The sequence below is a fragment of the Balaenoptera physalus genome (genome assembly GCF_965194825.1).
Source record: "Balaenoptera physalus genome assembly, chromosome: 16".
Lineage (NCBI taxonomy): Eukaryota > Metazoa > Chordata > Mammalia > Artiodactyla > Balaenopteridae > Balaenoptera > Balaenoptera physalus.
In genome coordinates this window covers 66037410-66053969 of record NC_138898.1, presented here as the reverse complement: position 1 = coordinate 66053969, position 16560 = coordinate 66037410, and the positions used below count along the sequence as shown (strand labels likewise).

Genomic DNA, 16560 nt, shown 5'->3' with positions numbered 1-16560 from the left:
TGAGAATTTCATGTCTGGCTGTTTGCTCCAGAGAAAAATAGAACTATCCTCTCTTTCCCTCACCAACCTCTATTAGTCCATATTAGCGCATGTACATTCTAAGGAACAGGGTTTTACTCAAGACAAATGCTCAACACCATTGTACTATTCCCAACACCAAGACTGACAGTAAGTCTAACAGGTTAATGAGGTGTGGGTAAATGTTTTCAAAGTAAAACCCCAAAAAAAGACCAGCTGCAAACACATTCAATTTATTTACTATGGTACAAGGCGAGCAGTTTCCTTTGGCTGGGCTCCATGGCTAGGCAAAGTTCATCTGACTGTTTGCCAATATATTAATACCTGTACTGAATCCAATGCAAAGAGCCACCTTGATTCCCTTGTGTGCAACAAACTTTGGAATACATTATTTTCTCTCTAGTAAGTGGTCACCTGGAACAGAACAAGAGAAGTCTAAAACTGTTCAGTGACCCATTTAACAGATGGAAAATCTTTTAAAAAGTTTTCAAGATGGGACTATAAGCTCAAAAACCTAACAAGTGCAGTAACCAATGATACCGAAGTTTAAAATATGAATAACAAGTCTCTCCTCTTTATGGAGGCCTAAAACACACTATTTCATAATACATATAGCTTCAAAAAGCCTGCTAATACAGGAAGAGAAAGGTGGCAGATACTCATTTTCCACCTACATGATACTACTAACAGCTAGCCTGTGGTATGTCCGTGGCCATGTTAATATGACGAGCCTCATCTTCAGAGATGTGCAAAAAAGTATTAAAATACCGAACTGTTTCATAAAGAGAGAATCTATGTCAACTTATTGGCTTACTCTGTGATAATGCTGGCAATGACCTAAAAGCTTAAGTTCGCCAACCAGCATACTTAATTATCAGTCTTGCAAATGACCTCATGAATGAAAAGTTTCTTCCTCATGGTCTCATCTAAGTATGGGCACAAAGAGCTGTAGCTCTTTCAGGTATGTTGTTTCCATCTACTTTGCCTTTCCCTACTTTTATAAAGTTATATTCACCTTATAGCACCTGAGCTTTTCCTTTTTAAACAATAAAAGGACTAACTCTCCCTTTGACTGATTTCCCTTTTATTCCCAGTGTTAATACTGAAAATGTTAATGCTGAAACATGAAAATGGATCTATTACGTGCATAAAATGTCAAAACAAAGCTCAATTTTCCTGTGTATGCATTGTTTTAGTAAAGGTACATTATTTAGTAAAAGTACACCCACTTTCCTTTATGAAGGACTATCTTGTTGGGAAGAGTCCATTGCCTAAACGGTTGCCTTACTATTGAGGTGCCACTAACTATAGAAATATTTTGGCCATGTTCAGGGGTAAAAGGAAAGCCCTAGCTTATCTTTACTAAACATCTTTCTTATTTACTCCAGTAGTGGGAATATTCTGTCACTCCACTACCACTGCCAATAGAAGTATTAACCAAAAATAAGGGAAAATCCTAGAATTGTTACTGTACTTAAATATCAACTTCATTTTCCTTGTGAAGTTTAATTATAAACTATTTGGTGATATAATCCTTCTATACACCAATCCCAAATTGAAATATCTTCATTTCCTTCCCAAAAGAAAGTAATTCTAACAAGTGAAATTCAAAGGCTTAGCAACAACAATAAAACACAATCACCAAGAAACTATCTATGTTCAATTATTTCATAATATCTAAACAGTACTTTGTGTTAATTAATTTTGAGGCTAACATCTACTTCTTGTACATGATATGATTTAAACATGGCATTAAGAAGACCTGAAAAGATGAAGAATAAACATTAAAAAATCACTGAGGTAAGAAAGTTATGGTTCTTCCATCTATAGATGGCTTGATGTGGTTCTTTCTACTCCGCTCACATTCCTGTATCAAAAACCTAGATTTCTGATAGCTGTACAATTCCATTTACGCCTTGGAATGTATATGCAAATTAGGCTAACATATCATAAGCCTGAAATTAAAGTGTAATATGCCTGAATATAAGGTAAGGTTTTTAACTTTCTGAAGTCACTAATTAGAAAAGAGGAGATTGCCTCGTATTTGAGTCCTTACACAGTATCTCGTATCATGAGATGCTCTTTCGTTTACTTAATATTGAACAAAAAAGTACTTGAGGAAAATGCATTAGCTTAAAAATCAACCTCACTCGAAGCTAGTTTTAGGATGTTTATAGAAACGTCTTAATAGAAACAAGGGGGAGAAAAAAAAGGAAGAAAAGAACCAACACATTAATTATTCCCAGATAGTAACCTTAAAATTAAAAGCGTTGGATGTTGTTACAAAGAAGATTTTGAAACACTGCTTTTAAAAAAGTAGTCAAGAGGGCAGATAGCAGAAGCAAGAAGAACTACAATTCTGCAGCCTATGGAAGGAAAACCACTTCACAGAAAGACAGACAAAATGAAAAGGCAGAGGACTTTGCACCAGATGAAGGAACAAGATAAAACCCCAGAAAAACAACTAAATGAAGTGGAGATAGGCAACCTTCCAGAAAAAGAATTCAGAATAATGATAGTGAAGATGATCCAGGACCTCGGAAAAAGAATGGAGGCAAAGATCGAGAAGATGCAAGAAATGTTTAACAAAGACCTAGAAGAATTAAAGAACAAACAAACAGATGAACAATACAATAAGTGAAATGAAAAATACACTAGAAGGAATCAATAGCAGAATAACTGAGGCAGAAGAACGGATAAGTGACCTGGAAGACAGAATGGTGGAATTCACGGCTGTGGAACAGAATAAAGAAAAAAGAATGAAAAGAAATGAAGACAGCCTAAGAGACCTCTGGGACAACATTAAACGCAACAACATTTGCATTATAGGGGTCCCAGAAGGAGAAGAGAGAGAGAAAGGACCCGAGAAAATATTTGAAGAGATTAGAGTTGAAAACTTCCCTAACGTGGGAAAGGAAATAGCCACCCAAGTCCAGGAAGCGCAGAGAGTCCCAGGCAGGATAAACCCAAGGAGAAACACACTGAGACACATAGCAATCAAATTGACAAAAATTAAAGACAAAGAAAAATTATTGAAAGCAACAAGGGAAAAACGACAAATAACATAAAAGGGAACTCCCATAAGGCTAACAGTATAGAATTTCCTTAAAAAACTAAAAATAGAATTACCATATGACCCAGCAATCCTACTACTGGGCATATACCCAGAGAAAACCATAATTCAAAAAGACACATTCACCCCAATGTTCATTGCAGCACTATTTACAATAACCAGGTCATGGAAGCAACCTAAATGCCCATCGACAGGTGAATGGATAAAGAAGATGTGGTACATATATACAATGGAATATTACTCAGCCATAAAAAGGAACGAAACTGGGTCATTTGTAGAGACGTGGATGGATCTAGAGACCGTCATACAGAGTGAAGCAAGTCAGAAAGAGAAAAATAAATATCATATATTAACGCATATATATGGAACCTAGAAAAATGGTACAGATGAACCGGTTTGCAGGTCAGAAATAGAGACACAGATGTAGAAAACAAACGTATGGACACCAAGGGGGGAAGTGGAGGGGGGATGGTGGTGGTGGGATGAATTGGGAGAGTGGGATTGACATATATACACTAATATGTATAAAATAGATAACTAATAAGAAGCTGCTGCATAAAAAAATAAATTAAATAAAATTCAAAAAACAAATTAAACTAAAAAAGTAGTCAAATACTGTTCTCTCAGAAAGGACACAAGTAAGAGTAGTTAATTCTGGAGAATCAACTGGGTAGCTGAGGGACAAGACCGGGAGGGTGACCTACTTTTCACTATGTACCCATCAGTACCCCCTACATTTCAAGCCAGATAAATGTATTACCTATTCAAAAAAAAAAAAGTGATTAAATTCTATAACAGAAATTACAGCCTCATAAAATGTTATGACCAATCACAAATCAAACATGAGTGATTATGACTACCACACTGTAAGACACACAAAAAACCAAAAACAGCCCCACTGTTTTGTGAATGGTACTTGTGGTTTAGACATAAAATCTTCAGTATCAGATCGTGCATGCATCTAAAAACTGCTGTAACTAAAACAAGAGAGACAGAAATGAAGATACGCCCTGGATTTTAGTGCTAGATGGATGATGCAGAGGTTTTCTACTGATGATAAAAACACCACACAGATACACAGGCAGAGTTTGGGCAAGATAATTTTATGAAATATGAGTGTGGATAAAGCAATCCTTTTATTTTATTGCACTGCTTCATAATATGTGGTTTTAATTACGTACACGTAACTAAATTAATAAATTCTAATTTTTACCATTCATCTACCTCCCTCTAAAAGTTTATAAGGGGAAGACTACCTCATATTTGGGCTTACCTTATGTTCAGGCATACATATTCAAAAGAACATTCTTGCAAGAGAATGTGGCAAGCTATATCAAGTAAAATCCCCACAAAGCATAAGCTTTCCCCTTACACGTCCCTCCTCTGCTACACATGACGATTTTCTTGAGCAACTGTATATTATTGCAATTTTATACCAGTTCAACTCTTATTTTGGTCTTTTTTATTTTTTTGAGGGAAATAATTTGAATATTATACTGGTCCAAGTATACTGTGTAAATCTGACCAATTTAGTCATGTTTCGGTTAATGTGGTTATACTCTCTCAGCCACTGCCTAAGATAAAGCTAAGGCTCCTAACTGACGGAAGGTTCTAAAGCCATCACCAGCCAACCACAGCCTCCTGAAGGCTTTGACAGCTCCGAGCAAGATGTTGCTTTATACCAATCGCACTGGACAAGGGTTGTGCCCAACAAGCATCAGACACAAGTATCAGATATCTTGTTGGAAGGGAGAACAAGTACACCCCAAAGACATGCACTGAAGAACTGAGAATAGCAGCATAAGTCTTCAATCCATTTTCCTGAATAAGATAAGGCCATTATTTGAAAAGGATCAGGAAACACTTAGAACCCAGAAGATAAGTAACAAGATACGTAAGGAAGTGCTCTATAGGGAGAGATTTATTTCTTCTGGCTTTTAAAACTGAAATTTAAAGAACACATTTGGGATTGTAAGACTCATCAGAACTGTGGAAAGCATGGCAAATCCAGTTGAAATTCTTAATTCTTTCCCTGTAATATGTATGCTTGGTGTGTTTGTAAATTTTAATACTTTGTTAGCTTTTATGTTTTAAGTATTAAAAATAGGCGTGTATCATCTATCTCTACTCATTTTTGTTAAAAACTGACAGTACTGTGTTTTCTGGAGACTCTGGGATGCTTCTGATTAATCAGGAGAATTTCCTGAATAGATAACAAATGAACAGAAGATATTCATTTTGTATACAAGTATGAGCCAGCCGAAGACTGAGAATATGGCCATATCCTATACTCATTAATACAAAAAATACTCAAACAAGAAATTCTTGCTTTCTTAGTGATCATTAAGATAGCTCAAATTTTGCCAATTCTGAAATTAAGGTGCAACACATTGGAGATGGGGAACATGGCAGGAGAATCTAGTCAAATCCACCATCTATTCTCCCTGGAGTCAACATAGGAAGCTGCTTTCCAGTACCATGCTAGCGTGAAATCTTCTGCTCGTGCTAAAATGGTTGAACCTAAAGCTTATTTCCAAAGATAACTTTGCTACCAGAGATACTTACTGGGGAAATAATGAAAGAATTGGATAGAAAGTGAAACTCTGCCTGTTCCTCAAAACCAGCCAGCACCTCCTGAGGTTCTCTCCTTTGTGACAGGCTGCCCAATGGAACGCACCAAAAAATTACTACCAAAGAGGGATACGTTTAGCTCACAAAGAGGTAAGCTCCCACCACACACGCTGAACTCACCATTCTTCCTTTCGTTCAGAGGGGGCAGGTGCTGACTGGACTGCAAGGAGAGTTCCTGGAATTCGTGGGCAACAGCTTCACTTTGAGGACTTGGAGCAAGATGGGCTAAAGGTCCCAACTCATCCTCGGTGTCCAGTGTCCCTGTGTGATCCATTGTGTCCCAGCCACCGGCAGCAGAGGGTACGAGACGCCTCTTAAATGTGGCCTGTTGAAGAGACTGTCAAAATAAAGAATGTGTAAATAGATGGTACTTTTATTTTTCTCTGATCTGCACAAAAGTATTAAAATGGGAACCCTGGGTTCTAGTTCAGTTTCACTGCTATGTGGCAACTGCCATTCGTTTACCCTCTCTGCATTCAGGTTCCTTGTCTAACACACAGGAACATACCTCCCATCTAAAAAAGTGCTTACTAGATAAATAAAAGTTGAAAGGTATTTTGTATAATTTTTTATACTGTGGATCAAAGAAAGTTATAGTTATCGGTGTCATTACTTAAAGATTTTAATGCATCCTAAAATGAGACAAAAGTCAACTAATGCTGATGAAAATAAAAAAGCAGTCTGGTTTGAAAAAATCTATCTCAACTCCTACAAATCAAACAACTTTACACGAAGTCAACATTCCCAGCAACAGCAATGTTTCAGATAATGAATCCTCTGTCAGCCTCGGTCTCAGAGTGAGAACAGAGAACAAAACTTTCAGCCAACCCACAATGGACATACAGTTCACAACAAAGAGACAAAACTTTATTCTAAGCCACTGAGATTTGGGGTTGTTTACTATCACAGCATAACCTGGCCCATTCTGACTGATATAGAAATTGGTAACAGAAGTACCAAAGACACAATAAAACCCCTAAATACGTGACATTGGCTTATGTGGGGATGGGCAGTGGGCAATAAGAAAACCGTTATGGGAAGCCGAAAGCTAGAAGGATGGTGGTCCGTGTTATGCGACGGCAAAGCACCTGACAGGCTACCTGCTTAGCAGCATCCCGCATCACAGTGCGTTTATCCATTCACCTACTGATGGACATTTGAGTTGTTTTCCGCTTTTGACTATTACAAATAAAGATGCTATGAACATTCTTATATGAGTATTTATATGTATATATGCTTCCACTTCTCTTGGGTAAATACTTAGGAGTGAAGTGGTTGGATTGTTTGGCAGCTGCATGCATTAATTTTAAAGAAACTAACAAACTATCCTCTAAAATGGCTGCGCCCTTGTGCTTTCCTACCAGCAGTGAATGAGAATTCTACTTGTTCTACATCCTTGCCAACACTTGATTATGGTCAATTTTTAAAATTTTAGTTATTTTAATGGGTGTGTAGTGATATCTCATGGTTTTACGTATGTATGTATGTATTTATTTATTTTGGGCTGCGTTGGGTCCTCGTTGCTAGGCACAGGCTTTCTCTAGTTGTGGCGAGTGGGAGCTACTCCTCGTTGTTATGGTGCGCCGGCCTCTCATCGCAGTGGCTTCTCTTTGTTGCGGAGCATGGGCTCTAGGCGCGCAGGCTCAGTAGTTGTGGCACACGGGCTTAGCTGCTCTGCAGCATGTGGGATCTTCCCGGACCAGGGCTCAAACCCGTGTCCCCTGCAATGGCAGGCAGATTGCCAACCACTGCGCCACCAGGGAAGTCCCGATATCTCGTGGTTTTAATTTGCATTTCCCTAACCATGTTGAGCATGTTTTAATGTGCTTATTTGCCATTTGTATATCTTCTTTGGTTAATATCTGATCAAATATTTTGTTGATTTTTTAAAATAGGTGGTTTATTTTCTTATTATTGTTTCGAGAGTTCCTTACATATTCTGGACAAAAGTTCTTTATCAGATATGTGATTTGTAAACATAGGCATACCTTGTTTTATTGTGCTTCACTTTATTGCACTTCGCAGATACTGCATTTTTTAAAAATTGAAGGTTTGTGGCAACCCTGCATTGTTCAAGGCTATTGGCACCATTTTTCCAATAGCATATGCTCATTTCTTGGCTCTGCATAATTCTTGAAACATTTCAAACTTTTTCATCATTATTAAATTTGTTATGGTGATCTATGATCAGTGATCTTTGATGTTACTGTTGTAACTGTTTGGGGGTGCCATAAACCATGCCCATATAAGATAACCAACTTCACTGATAAATGTTGCGTGTTCTGACTGCTCCACCAACCGGCCATTGCCTGTCTCCTCCTTCTCCTTGGGCCTCCCTATTCCCTAGGACAGAACAATATTGAAATTAGGCCAATTAATAACCTTACGATGGCTCCTAACCCTACAAGTGAAAGGAAGAGTCACACGTCTCTCACTTTAAATCAAAAGCTAGATATGATCAAGCTTAGTGAGGAAGGCCGAAAGCCGAGACAGGCTGAAAGTGAGGCCTCTTAGCCAAAGTTAGCTTAGTTGTGAAAGCAAAGGAAAAGCTCTTGAAGGAAATTAAAAATGCTACTCCAGTGAGCACATGAATGATAAGAAAGCAAAACAGCCTTATTGCTGATATGGAAAAAGTTTTAGTGGTCTGGACAGAAGATCAAACCAGTCACAACATTTCTTTAAGCCAAAGACTAAGCCAGAGCAAGGCCCTAACTCTCTTCAATTCTATGAAGGCTACGAGAGGTAAGGAAGCTGCGGAAGAAAAGTCTGATGCTAGCAGAGGTTGGTTCATGAGATTTATGGAAAGAAGCCACCTCCACAACATAAAAGTACAAGGTGAAGTAGCAAGTGCTGATGTAGAAGCTGTAGCAAGTTATCCAGAAGATCTAGCTGAGATAATTAATGAAAGTGGCTACAATGAATAACAGATTTTCAGTGTAGACAAAACAGCCTTATATTGGGAGGATACTTTCATAGCTAGAGACTTTCATAGCCAGAGAGAATAAGTCGAACTCCTGGCTTCAAAGCTTCAAAGGACAGGCTGACTCTCTTGTTAGGGACTAACGCAGCTGGTGACTTTAAGTTGAAGCCAGTGCTCATTCACTACTCTGAAAATCCTAGGGCCCTTAAGAATGATGCTAAATCTACTCTGCCTGTGCCCTATAAATGGAACAAAAAGGCCTAGATGATAGAAATCTATTTACAACACGGTTTATTGAATATTTTAAGCCCACTGTTGAGACCTACTGCTCAGAAAAAGATTCCTTTCAAAATATTACTGCTCATTGACAGGGCACCTGGGTCACCTCAGAGCTCTCATGGAGATTTACAATAAGATTCATAAAAGTCTATAAAGTGGTTTAAATTCCTTTTTACAAAGTTATAAGATAACGGACTTATCATGTTGTTTTCATGCCTGCTAACACAACATCCATTCTGCAGCCCATGGATCAAGAAGTAATTTCAACTTTCAAGTCTTACTATTTAAGAAATAACATTTTGTAAGGCTATAGCTGCCATACATACTGATTTCTTTCAATGGATCTGGACAAAAAATAAATCGAAAACCTCCTGGAAAGGATTCACCATTCTAGATGCCATTAAGAACATTTGCAATTCATGAGAAGAAGTCAAAGTATCAACATTAAAAGGAATGTGGAAGAAGTTGATTCCAACACTCATAGATGACTTTGAGGGGCTCAAGACTTCAGCAGAAGTAACTGCAGATGTGGTGCAGAGAGCAAGAGAACTAGAATTGGAAGTGGAGCCTGAAGATGTGACTGAACTGGTGCCATCTCATGATAAAGGAGTTGCTTCTTTTGAATAGTTTCTTGAGATGGAATTTAATCCTGGTGACGATGTTGTGAAAACTGTTGAAATGACAACAAAAAATTTACTTTATTTACATAAACTTAGTTGGTAAAGCAGTGGCAGGATTTGAGAGGACTGAATCCAATTTTGAAAGTTTTCCTGAGTAAAATGTTATCAAACAGCAATGCGTGCTATAGAGAAATTGTTCATGAAAGGAAGAGTCATTCGATGCAGCAAACTTCATTGTTGTCTTACTTTAAGAAATTGCCATAGCCACCCCGATCCTGATCAGTCAGCAGCCATGAACACTGAGGCAAGACCCTCCACCAGCAAAAAGATCACAACTCACTGAAGACTCAGATGATGGTTAGCATTTTTTAGCAGTATTTTTAATTAAGATACATAAATTGTTTTTTAGGCATAATGCTATTGCACACGTAATGGACTACAGTATGGTGTAAACATCACTTTTATATGCCCTGGGAAACCCCAAAATTTGTGTGACTTGCTTTACTGTGAAATTTGCTTTACTGCAGTGGTCTGGAAGCAAACCTGCAATTATCTTTGAGGTATGCCTGGATTTTCTCCCGGTCTATGGCTTACCTTTTTGCATTCTTAATAGTGTTTTGTAAAGAGCAGATGTTTTTAATTTGAGGAAGTCCAATTTACCAATTTTTTCTTTTATGGCTCATGCTTTTAGTGTTGTAGCTAAGAAATCTTTGATTAACCCAAGGTCACAGAGATGATCTCCTATGGTTTTTTTAGGATATTTTATAGTTTAATATTTTACATTTAAGTCTATGATCCACTTTGAGTTAATTTTTGTATCTGCTGCGAGATATGAATCAAAATTTTCTGTTTTTTGCATAAAGATATCTGATTGTTCCAGCACCATTTGTTGAAAAGGTTATCTTTTCTCCACTAAATTGTCTTTGCACCTCTGTTGCAAGCCAGCTGACCATGTATATGTGGATCTATTTATTAACTCTATATATAGTTCCCAGAAAGAAGAGAACCATAAAGGAGGAGTCTCTAAATTCTGTGTATAAACTCTGCCCAAGTCTCTGGCTGACCCCTAAACTATGCACATGCAGGACAGGTTCCCAACTCCTTTTACTAAAGCATAAATAACAGAACTGAGATCTCAGCTGCTGCTCACCATTGGAAAGACAGAGTTTGCAAAGGTGAGTTCAGCAAAGTTAACTGCCTGCTAAAAGAAAATAATGCTCTAAGAGGGAAACTTACAGAGTCCAGAATCTCCACAACTGTCCGTCCAGAATTCCATATCCAACAAAAATACCCTTTAATAATGAAGGCAAAATAGTCACCAGCAGACACACACTACAAGAAATGCCAAAAGAATTTCTTCAGGCTGAAGGAAAGTAATGCCACATATTACTTGGGTCTCAGTAATGAAAAGCATCAGAAATGGTAAACATGTAGATAAATACCAAAGACTAGTTTTTCCTGTTGATTTCTTTAACATTACCATTCCAAGTAAAAATTATAGCACCGTGTTATGGGGTTTATAATGTATGTAGATGTAATATATATGATAATTATAGCATAAAGGATGGGGGAGGAGTAACCGTATTACAACATTCTTATAAATACTTCTATACATTATAAGGAAGTTGTATCATTTTAACTTGAAGTAGACTGAGAAATTAAGGTTGTACGTTGTAATTCCTAGAACAACCATTTAAAAAAAGACATAGTTTTAGCTGAAAAGCCAATAGGGGTATTAAAAAGGAATTCTAAAAATACTCATTCAACTTAAAAAGAAGGAATAGAGAAACAAAAAAGAGATGGGACAAACAAAAGCAAATAGTAAAATAGTAGACCTAAATCCAACCTTATCAATAATGATATTAAATGTAAATGGACTAAACATTATGATTAAAAGAAAGATTGGGGCTTCTCTGGTGGCGCAGTGGTTGAGAATCTGCCTGCCAATGCAGGGGACACGGGTTCGAGCCCTGGTCTGGGAGGATCCCACATGCCGCGGAGCAACTGGGTCCGTGAGCCACAACTACTGAGCATGCGCGTCTGGAGCCTGTGCTCCGCAACAAGAGAGGCCGCGATAGTGAGAGGCCCGCGCACCGCGATGAAGAGTGGCCCCCACTCGCCGCAACTAGAGAAAGTCCTCGCACAGAAACGAAGAACACAGCCAAAAATAAATAAATAAATAAATAAAATTAAAAAAAAAAATTGACAGAATGGATTTTTCAAAGTCTAAAAATGTATGTCTATAAGTGACATGCTTTAAATATGAAGACATAAATAGGATGGAAGTAAATAGATAGAAAAAGATGGGTCACATAACAAGATGCCCAGCAAGGCTGGAATGACTACATTAACATCAATCAAAGTAGACCTCAAAAGGATGTGTTAGGTAGGTGAGTTTGCATGTAAAATGGCTTATTTTGTTATGAAATATTAAAATATGACTCCTAGATTTTTTCAAAATTATGAATTTTCATTTCAAATTATTTATTCATATAAAATAAAATCTGTTAATAGCAAATTAATTCTAAGATACAAGTACCATAATGCCCTTTTAATGGCAAGATGTACAAACTCTGAACATTAGCGCTAATGATTTGGAAGATCCTTTAGGCATACAATTTAAAAATATTTTCATGCACTATTATCTGCACTTCATATCGAAGAATTTTTTTCAACCTATTATTCCTTGACATTATGCTCACCTCAAACTCCCACACATCCCTCCAAATTAAGAACATTATAAGCTAAGAAAATCTTTACAAAATGTAGCAAAAGAAAAAGTGTTCAAAATTTTTAACTTAATATTCATGAACATTTTTAACAGAGTACAGACTCTTTCTATTCTGAAATTCTACTACCAAATTTGCAAGCTGTCATCTAATATCTACTTAAATGCTTGATAATTTTGTTTTGAAATTGAAATTCAACATCAAACATAAAGAAACACTCTCTGTCCAACAGTCTCTAATTGAGATGTTAAAGAAATGGCATTAGAATGAATTCTTTCATTGGGTCATAATCTAGTTATGAAAGTAAGGCAATCATTCAGCTTTAATAATACAAACTGTGATAAAATATTAATTTGTCTAGAACTGACAGAATGAATGACTATGGAGTTAATATCTGACACGTCCCAATAATATAACTTCATTCCAAAATGAAACTAATCCAACATTTATCCAACGCTAGGTCAAAGCACAGCACAACACTAGTATAAGATCAACCTGGGATATGGCTTCTGCTCTCAAAAAACAAACCACTTCATTGTCAGATACTACACCAGAGACAGAGAAAATAACACAGGAAAAAACAAGAGGCATCACACTTTCATTTGTCCATCTATTGATTCACTCGTATCTTTTTTTCTCAATGGAGTCAAGATAACACCAATAATGATCTTATATTTAAAAAGATGCTGGGCTAAGGTAGTTCCCAAATCAGTGCTAACGTTTGTTTTGAACCAAGTGAAGTCCAAAGCCAAATCTCTTTCCACTGTACCTTACTGCTCATAATGACTAATTCGTGTGAAATATTAATAAGTAGTATATAATCATTGCTATATAAAAGAAATGCTAAATAATAAAGGAGTCAAAGAATATCAATATCAAACTTAAGAAGTTTAATATATAATCAGCCAAATGCAGACAGGTAGAATATCCAAATACACTCAACAAGAAATGTTTTAGCAACAGCAAAACTGTTGTCCCTGCCCTTAAAGCTCCCCTGAATTACAAATATTAGGGAAACACCTGGCTAACAGCCCGCAAAAATTTATTTACATTCAAACAAGATAAAACTTGGATCAAGAAGTTCAAAGACAAAGCTGACCACACACAAAAAGTAATTTCTGCATTAGAAGAGTATTTACTATTAAGTCCCATGATCAAACAAATTGAAAATTTCACATCAAATGCACTTTTGAGAAACAGAATTTTTTGTCATTGGGTTGGGTAAATTAGTGATATCAACCTTAATTGATTATTTTATTCTATCAATTCTCCCTTCAAAGCTCCCGGTGGCAATTTGTTAAACATATAATGTTAGAGCTCAAAATATATTTATGAATATAAGAACAAAACTCCTGTCAACTGTATATGCAAAGATATTTTCTAAATATTATACAGCTGTTTCTGTATTGTGCTCTAAATAAAATTTCTTAATGGTATCAGGAATTCAGGATCAAGTCTGTTTACATTTTTGTATAAGTAACATTCTCCTCCCAGTTTTATAACTGGGGAAAAAAAACAATCACAAAAAGGAACACTTCATCCAATTTGTCCATATGCACTCTTAACAATTAGGATGGAACCAGAAAATCAGAGTTCTAAAAGCACATGTTTCTACACAAATATTATTTTACTACATACTGTTTTCACTAACTATTATTATTATGAAAAGTATTTTTGTTCCCCTATTTTTTCTAATTTAATTCCTGTTTTGATTACTTGAATGCACTTATATTTTCAAAGACTATGGAAGTTCACAGACTAACAGAACATTTTAGCTGAAAGGTATCTTAGAATCTATGCCTAGTAGGTGCTTCTCACCCCTCCTCACAATATGATAATCATTTGAAGAACTTTAAAAAAAAAAAATTCCTAATGGGTAGGGGTAAAGGAGAGTCTCTCCATAGATTTTGAGACAGTTACTTGAAAAGAGTGATTCTAATGTGTAGCCAGTGCTGAGAACCACTGACCTAGTGGAACCCCCTTATTTTATAGAGAGGATAAATCATTTGCCCAATGAGTGAGAAGAGAGGTCAGAACCAAATTATTATAGCATGTGTGAAAACAACAGAATATAAGTAGGTACAAAGTGCTGTGGAAACCAAAAGAATTAAATGTCTAACTGTATTTGGGTAAGTTAGGAAAGTCTCCCAGGATGAAAAGGACTTTGCAGACACAGAAGTTTTTCTCATTAGTAAAAGTACAGTGGCATGAACAGCTATCAGCCAATAGCAAAAAGTCTGATGGGGCCAGTGTAGAAAGAGCGTAACATGGAGAAGCAGAAGACAAGGCTGGTGCAGTGAGTTAAAGCACAATTGTGAAGAAGTGTTAAGAAACAGTGATATGATCAGATTTGTATTTTAGAAAGATCATTCTGGCAGAGGTATGTTACTGATAAAAATCTCATGCTGAATAACCAATGTTGGCAAGGATGTGGAGAAAAGGGAACCCTCCTACACTGCTGGTGGGAATGTAAATTGGTGCAGCCACTATGGAAAACAGTATGAAGGTTCCTCAAAAAACTAAAAACAGAGCTACCATATGATCCAGCAATCCCACTCCTGGGTATATATCTGAAGAAAACAAAAACACTTATTTGAAAAGATACATGCACCCCAATGTTCATAGCGGCACTATTTACAATAGCCACGGTACAGAAGCAACCTAAGGGTCCATCAACAGACAAATGGATAAAGATGCAGTATATATACACAATGGAATACTACTCAGCCACAAAAAAGAATGAAATAATGCCATTTGCAATAACATGGATGGACCTGGAGGGTATTATGCTTAGTGAAATAAGTCAGACAGAGAAAGACAAATACTGTATGTTATCACTTATACGTGGAATCTAAAAAATAAAACAAACAAGTGAATACAACAAAACTGAAATAGACTCACAGATACAGGTTACAAGCAGGGAGAAGGAAGAGGGGGAGGGACAAAGATGGGGTAGGGGATTAAAAGGTACAAACTACTCTGTATAAAATAAATTAGAAGGATATATTGTACAGCATAGGGAATATAGCCAATATTTTATAATAACTATAAATGGAGTACAATCTATAAATATGTTGAATCACTATGTTGTACACCTGAAACTAATATTGTAAATCAACTATATCTCAATAAAAAAGTTAATAAATAAAATATGGTTACTGATTAGTCCAAGATGTTATTGGGTTGGCTAAAAAGTTCCTTTGGTTTTTAAGTAAAAATAAAAGACACATTTTTCACTGTCACCAAGAACTTTATTGAACAACGTATTCACTGTTTTGTTCCACTACCTTCGGCCATTTTTCAGGCAACTTCGTAATTCCATCTTCCCAAAACTTTTTATCTTTTTGAGCAAAGAACTGTTCCAGGTGCCTTTTACAGTCTTCCAGGGAATTGCAATTTTTTCCATTAAGAGAATTACGTAAAGACCGAAATAAATGGAAGTCCGAAGGTGCAGTGTCTGGTGAATACGGCGGATGAATCAGAACTTCCCAGCCAAGCTGTAACAGTTTTTGCCTGGTCATCAAAGAAACATGCGGTCTCGCATTATCCTGATGGAAGATTATGCGTTTTCTGTTGACTAATTCCAGACGCTTTTTGTCGAGTGCTGCTTTCAGTTGGTCTAAGTGGGAGCAGTACTTGTTGGAATTAATCGTTTGGTTTTCCGGAAGGAGCTCATAATAGAGGGCTCCCTTCCAACCCCACTATACACAACATCACCTTCTTTGGATGAAGATCAGCCTTTGGTGTGGTGGGTGGTGGTTCATTTCCCTTGCCCCACGATCTCTTCCGTTCCAAATTGTTGTACAGTATCCACTTTTCATCGCCCATCACAATTTGTTTTAAAAACGGAATGTTTTCATTACGTTTCAGCAGAGAATTGCATGCCAAAATACAGTAAAGGTTTTTTTTTGCTTAACTTATGTGGAACCCAAACATCAAAGCGATTCACGTAACCAAGCTGGTGCAAATGATTTTCAATGCTTGATTTGGGTATTTTGAGTGTGTCGGCTATCTCCCACGTGGTATAACATTGATTGTTCTCAATTAATGACTCAATTTGCTCGCTGTCAACTTCAACTGGTCTACTCGACCCTGGAGCATTGTCCAGCGAGAAATCTCCAGCACAAAACTTCGCAAACCACTTTTGACACGTTCGATCAGTCACAGTACCTTCCCCATACACCGCACAAATCTTTTTTCGCGTTTCAGCTGCGTTTTAACCCTTCTTGAAATAATAAAGCATAATATGCCGAAACCGTTGTTTTTCTTCCATCTTCAATATTAAAATGG

At 36.8% G+C, this 16560-nt stretch overlaps 1 protein-coding gene across 15 annotated transcripts in view; it reads right to left on the bottom strand.

The window, feature by feature from the left end:
• Positions 1-16560, bottom strand: part of MRTFB (myocardin related transcription factor B) — a 258022-nt gene that overhangs the window by 121403 nt on the left and 120059 nt on the right. For 14 of the 15 annotated variants that reach the window (XR_014254723.1, XR_014254724.1, XR_014254725.1 and 11 more), the window contains one exon: positions 5843-6059. Coding sequence is in view for 12 of the 15 variants with exons in the window: in XM_082429626.1 (XP_082285752.1) it covers positions 5843-6059 (217 nt within the window). In the remaining 3 variants the exon portion in view is untranslated. Of the gene's footprint in view, positions 1-5842; positions 6060-6822; positions 6902-16560 lie in introns of all 15 variants that reach the window. The other variant, XM_082429624.1, reaches the window with a different exon arrangement.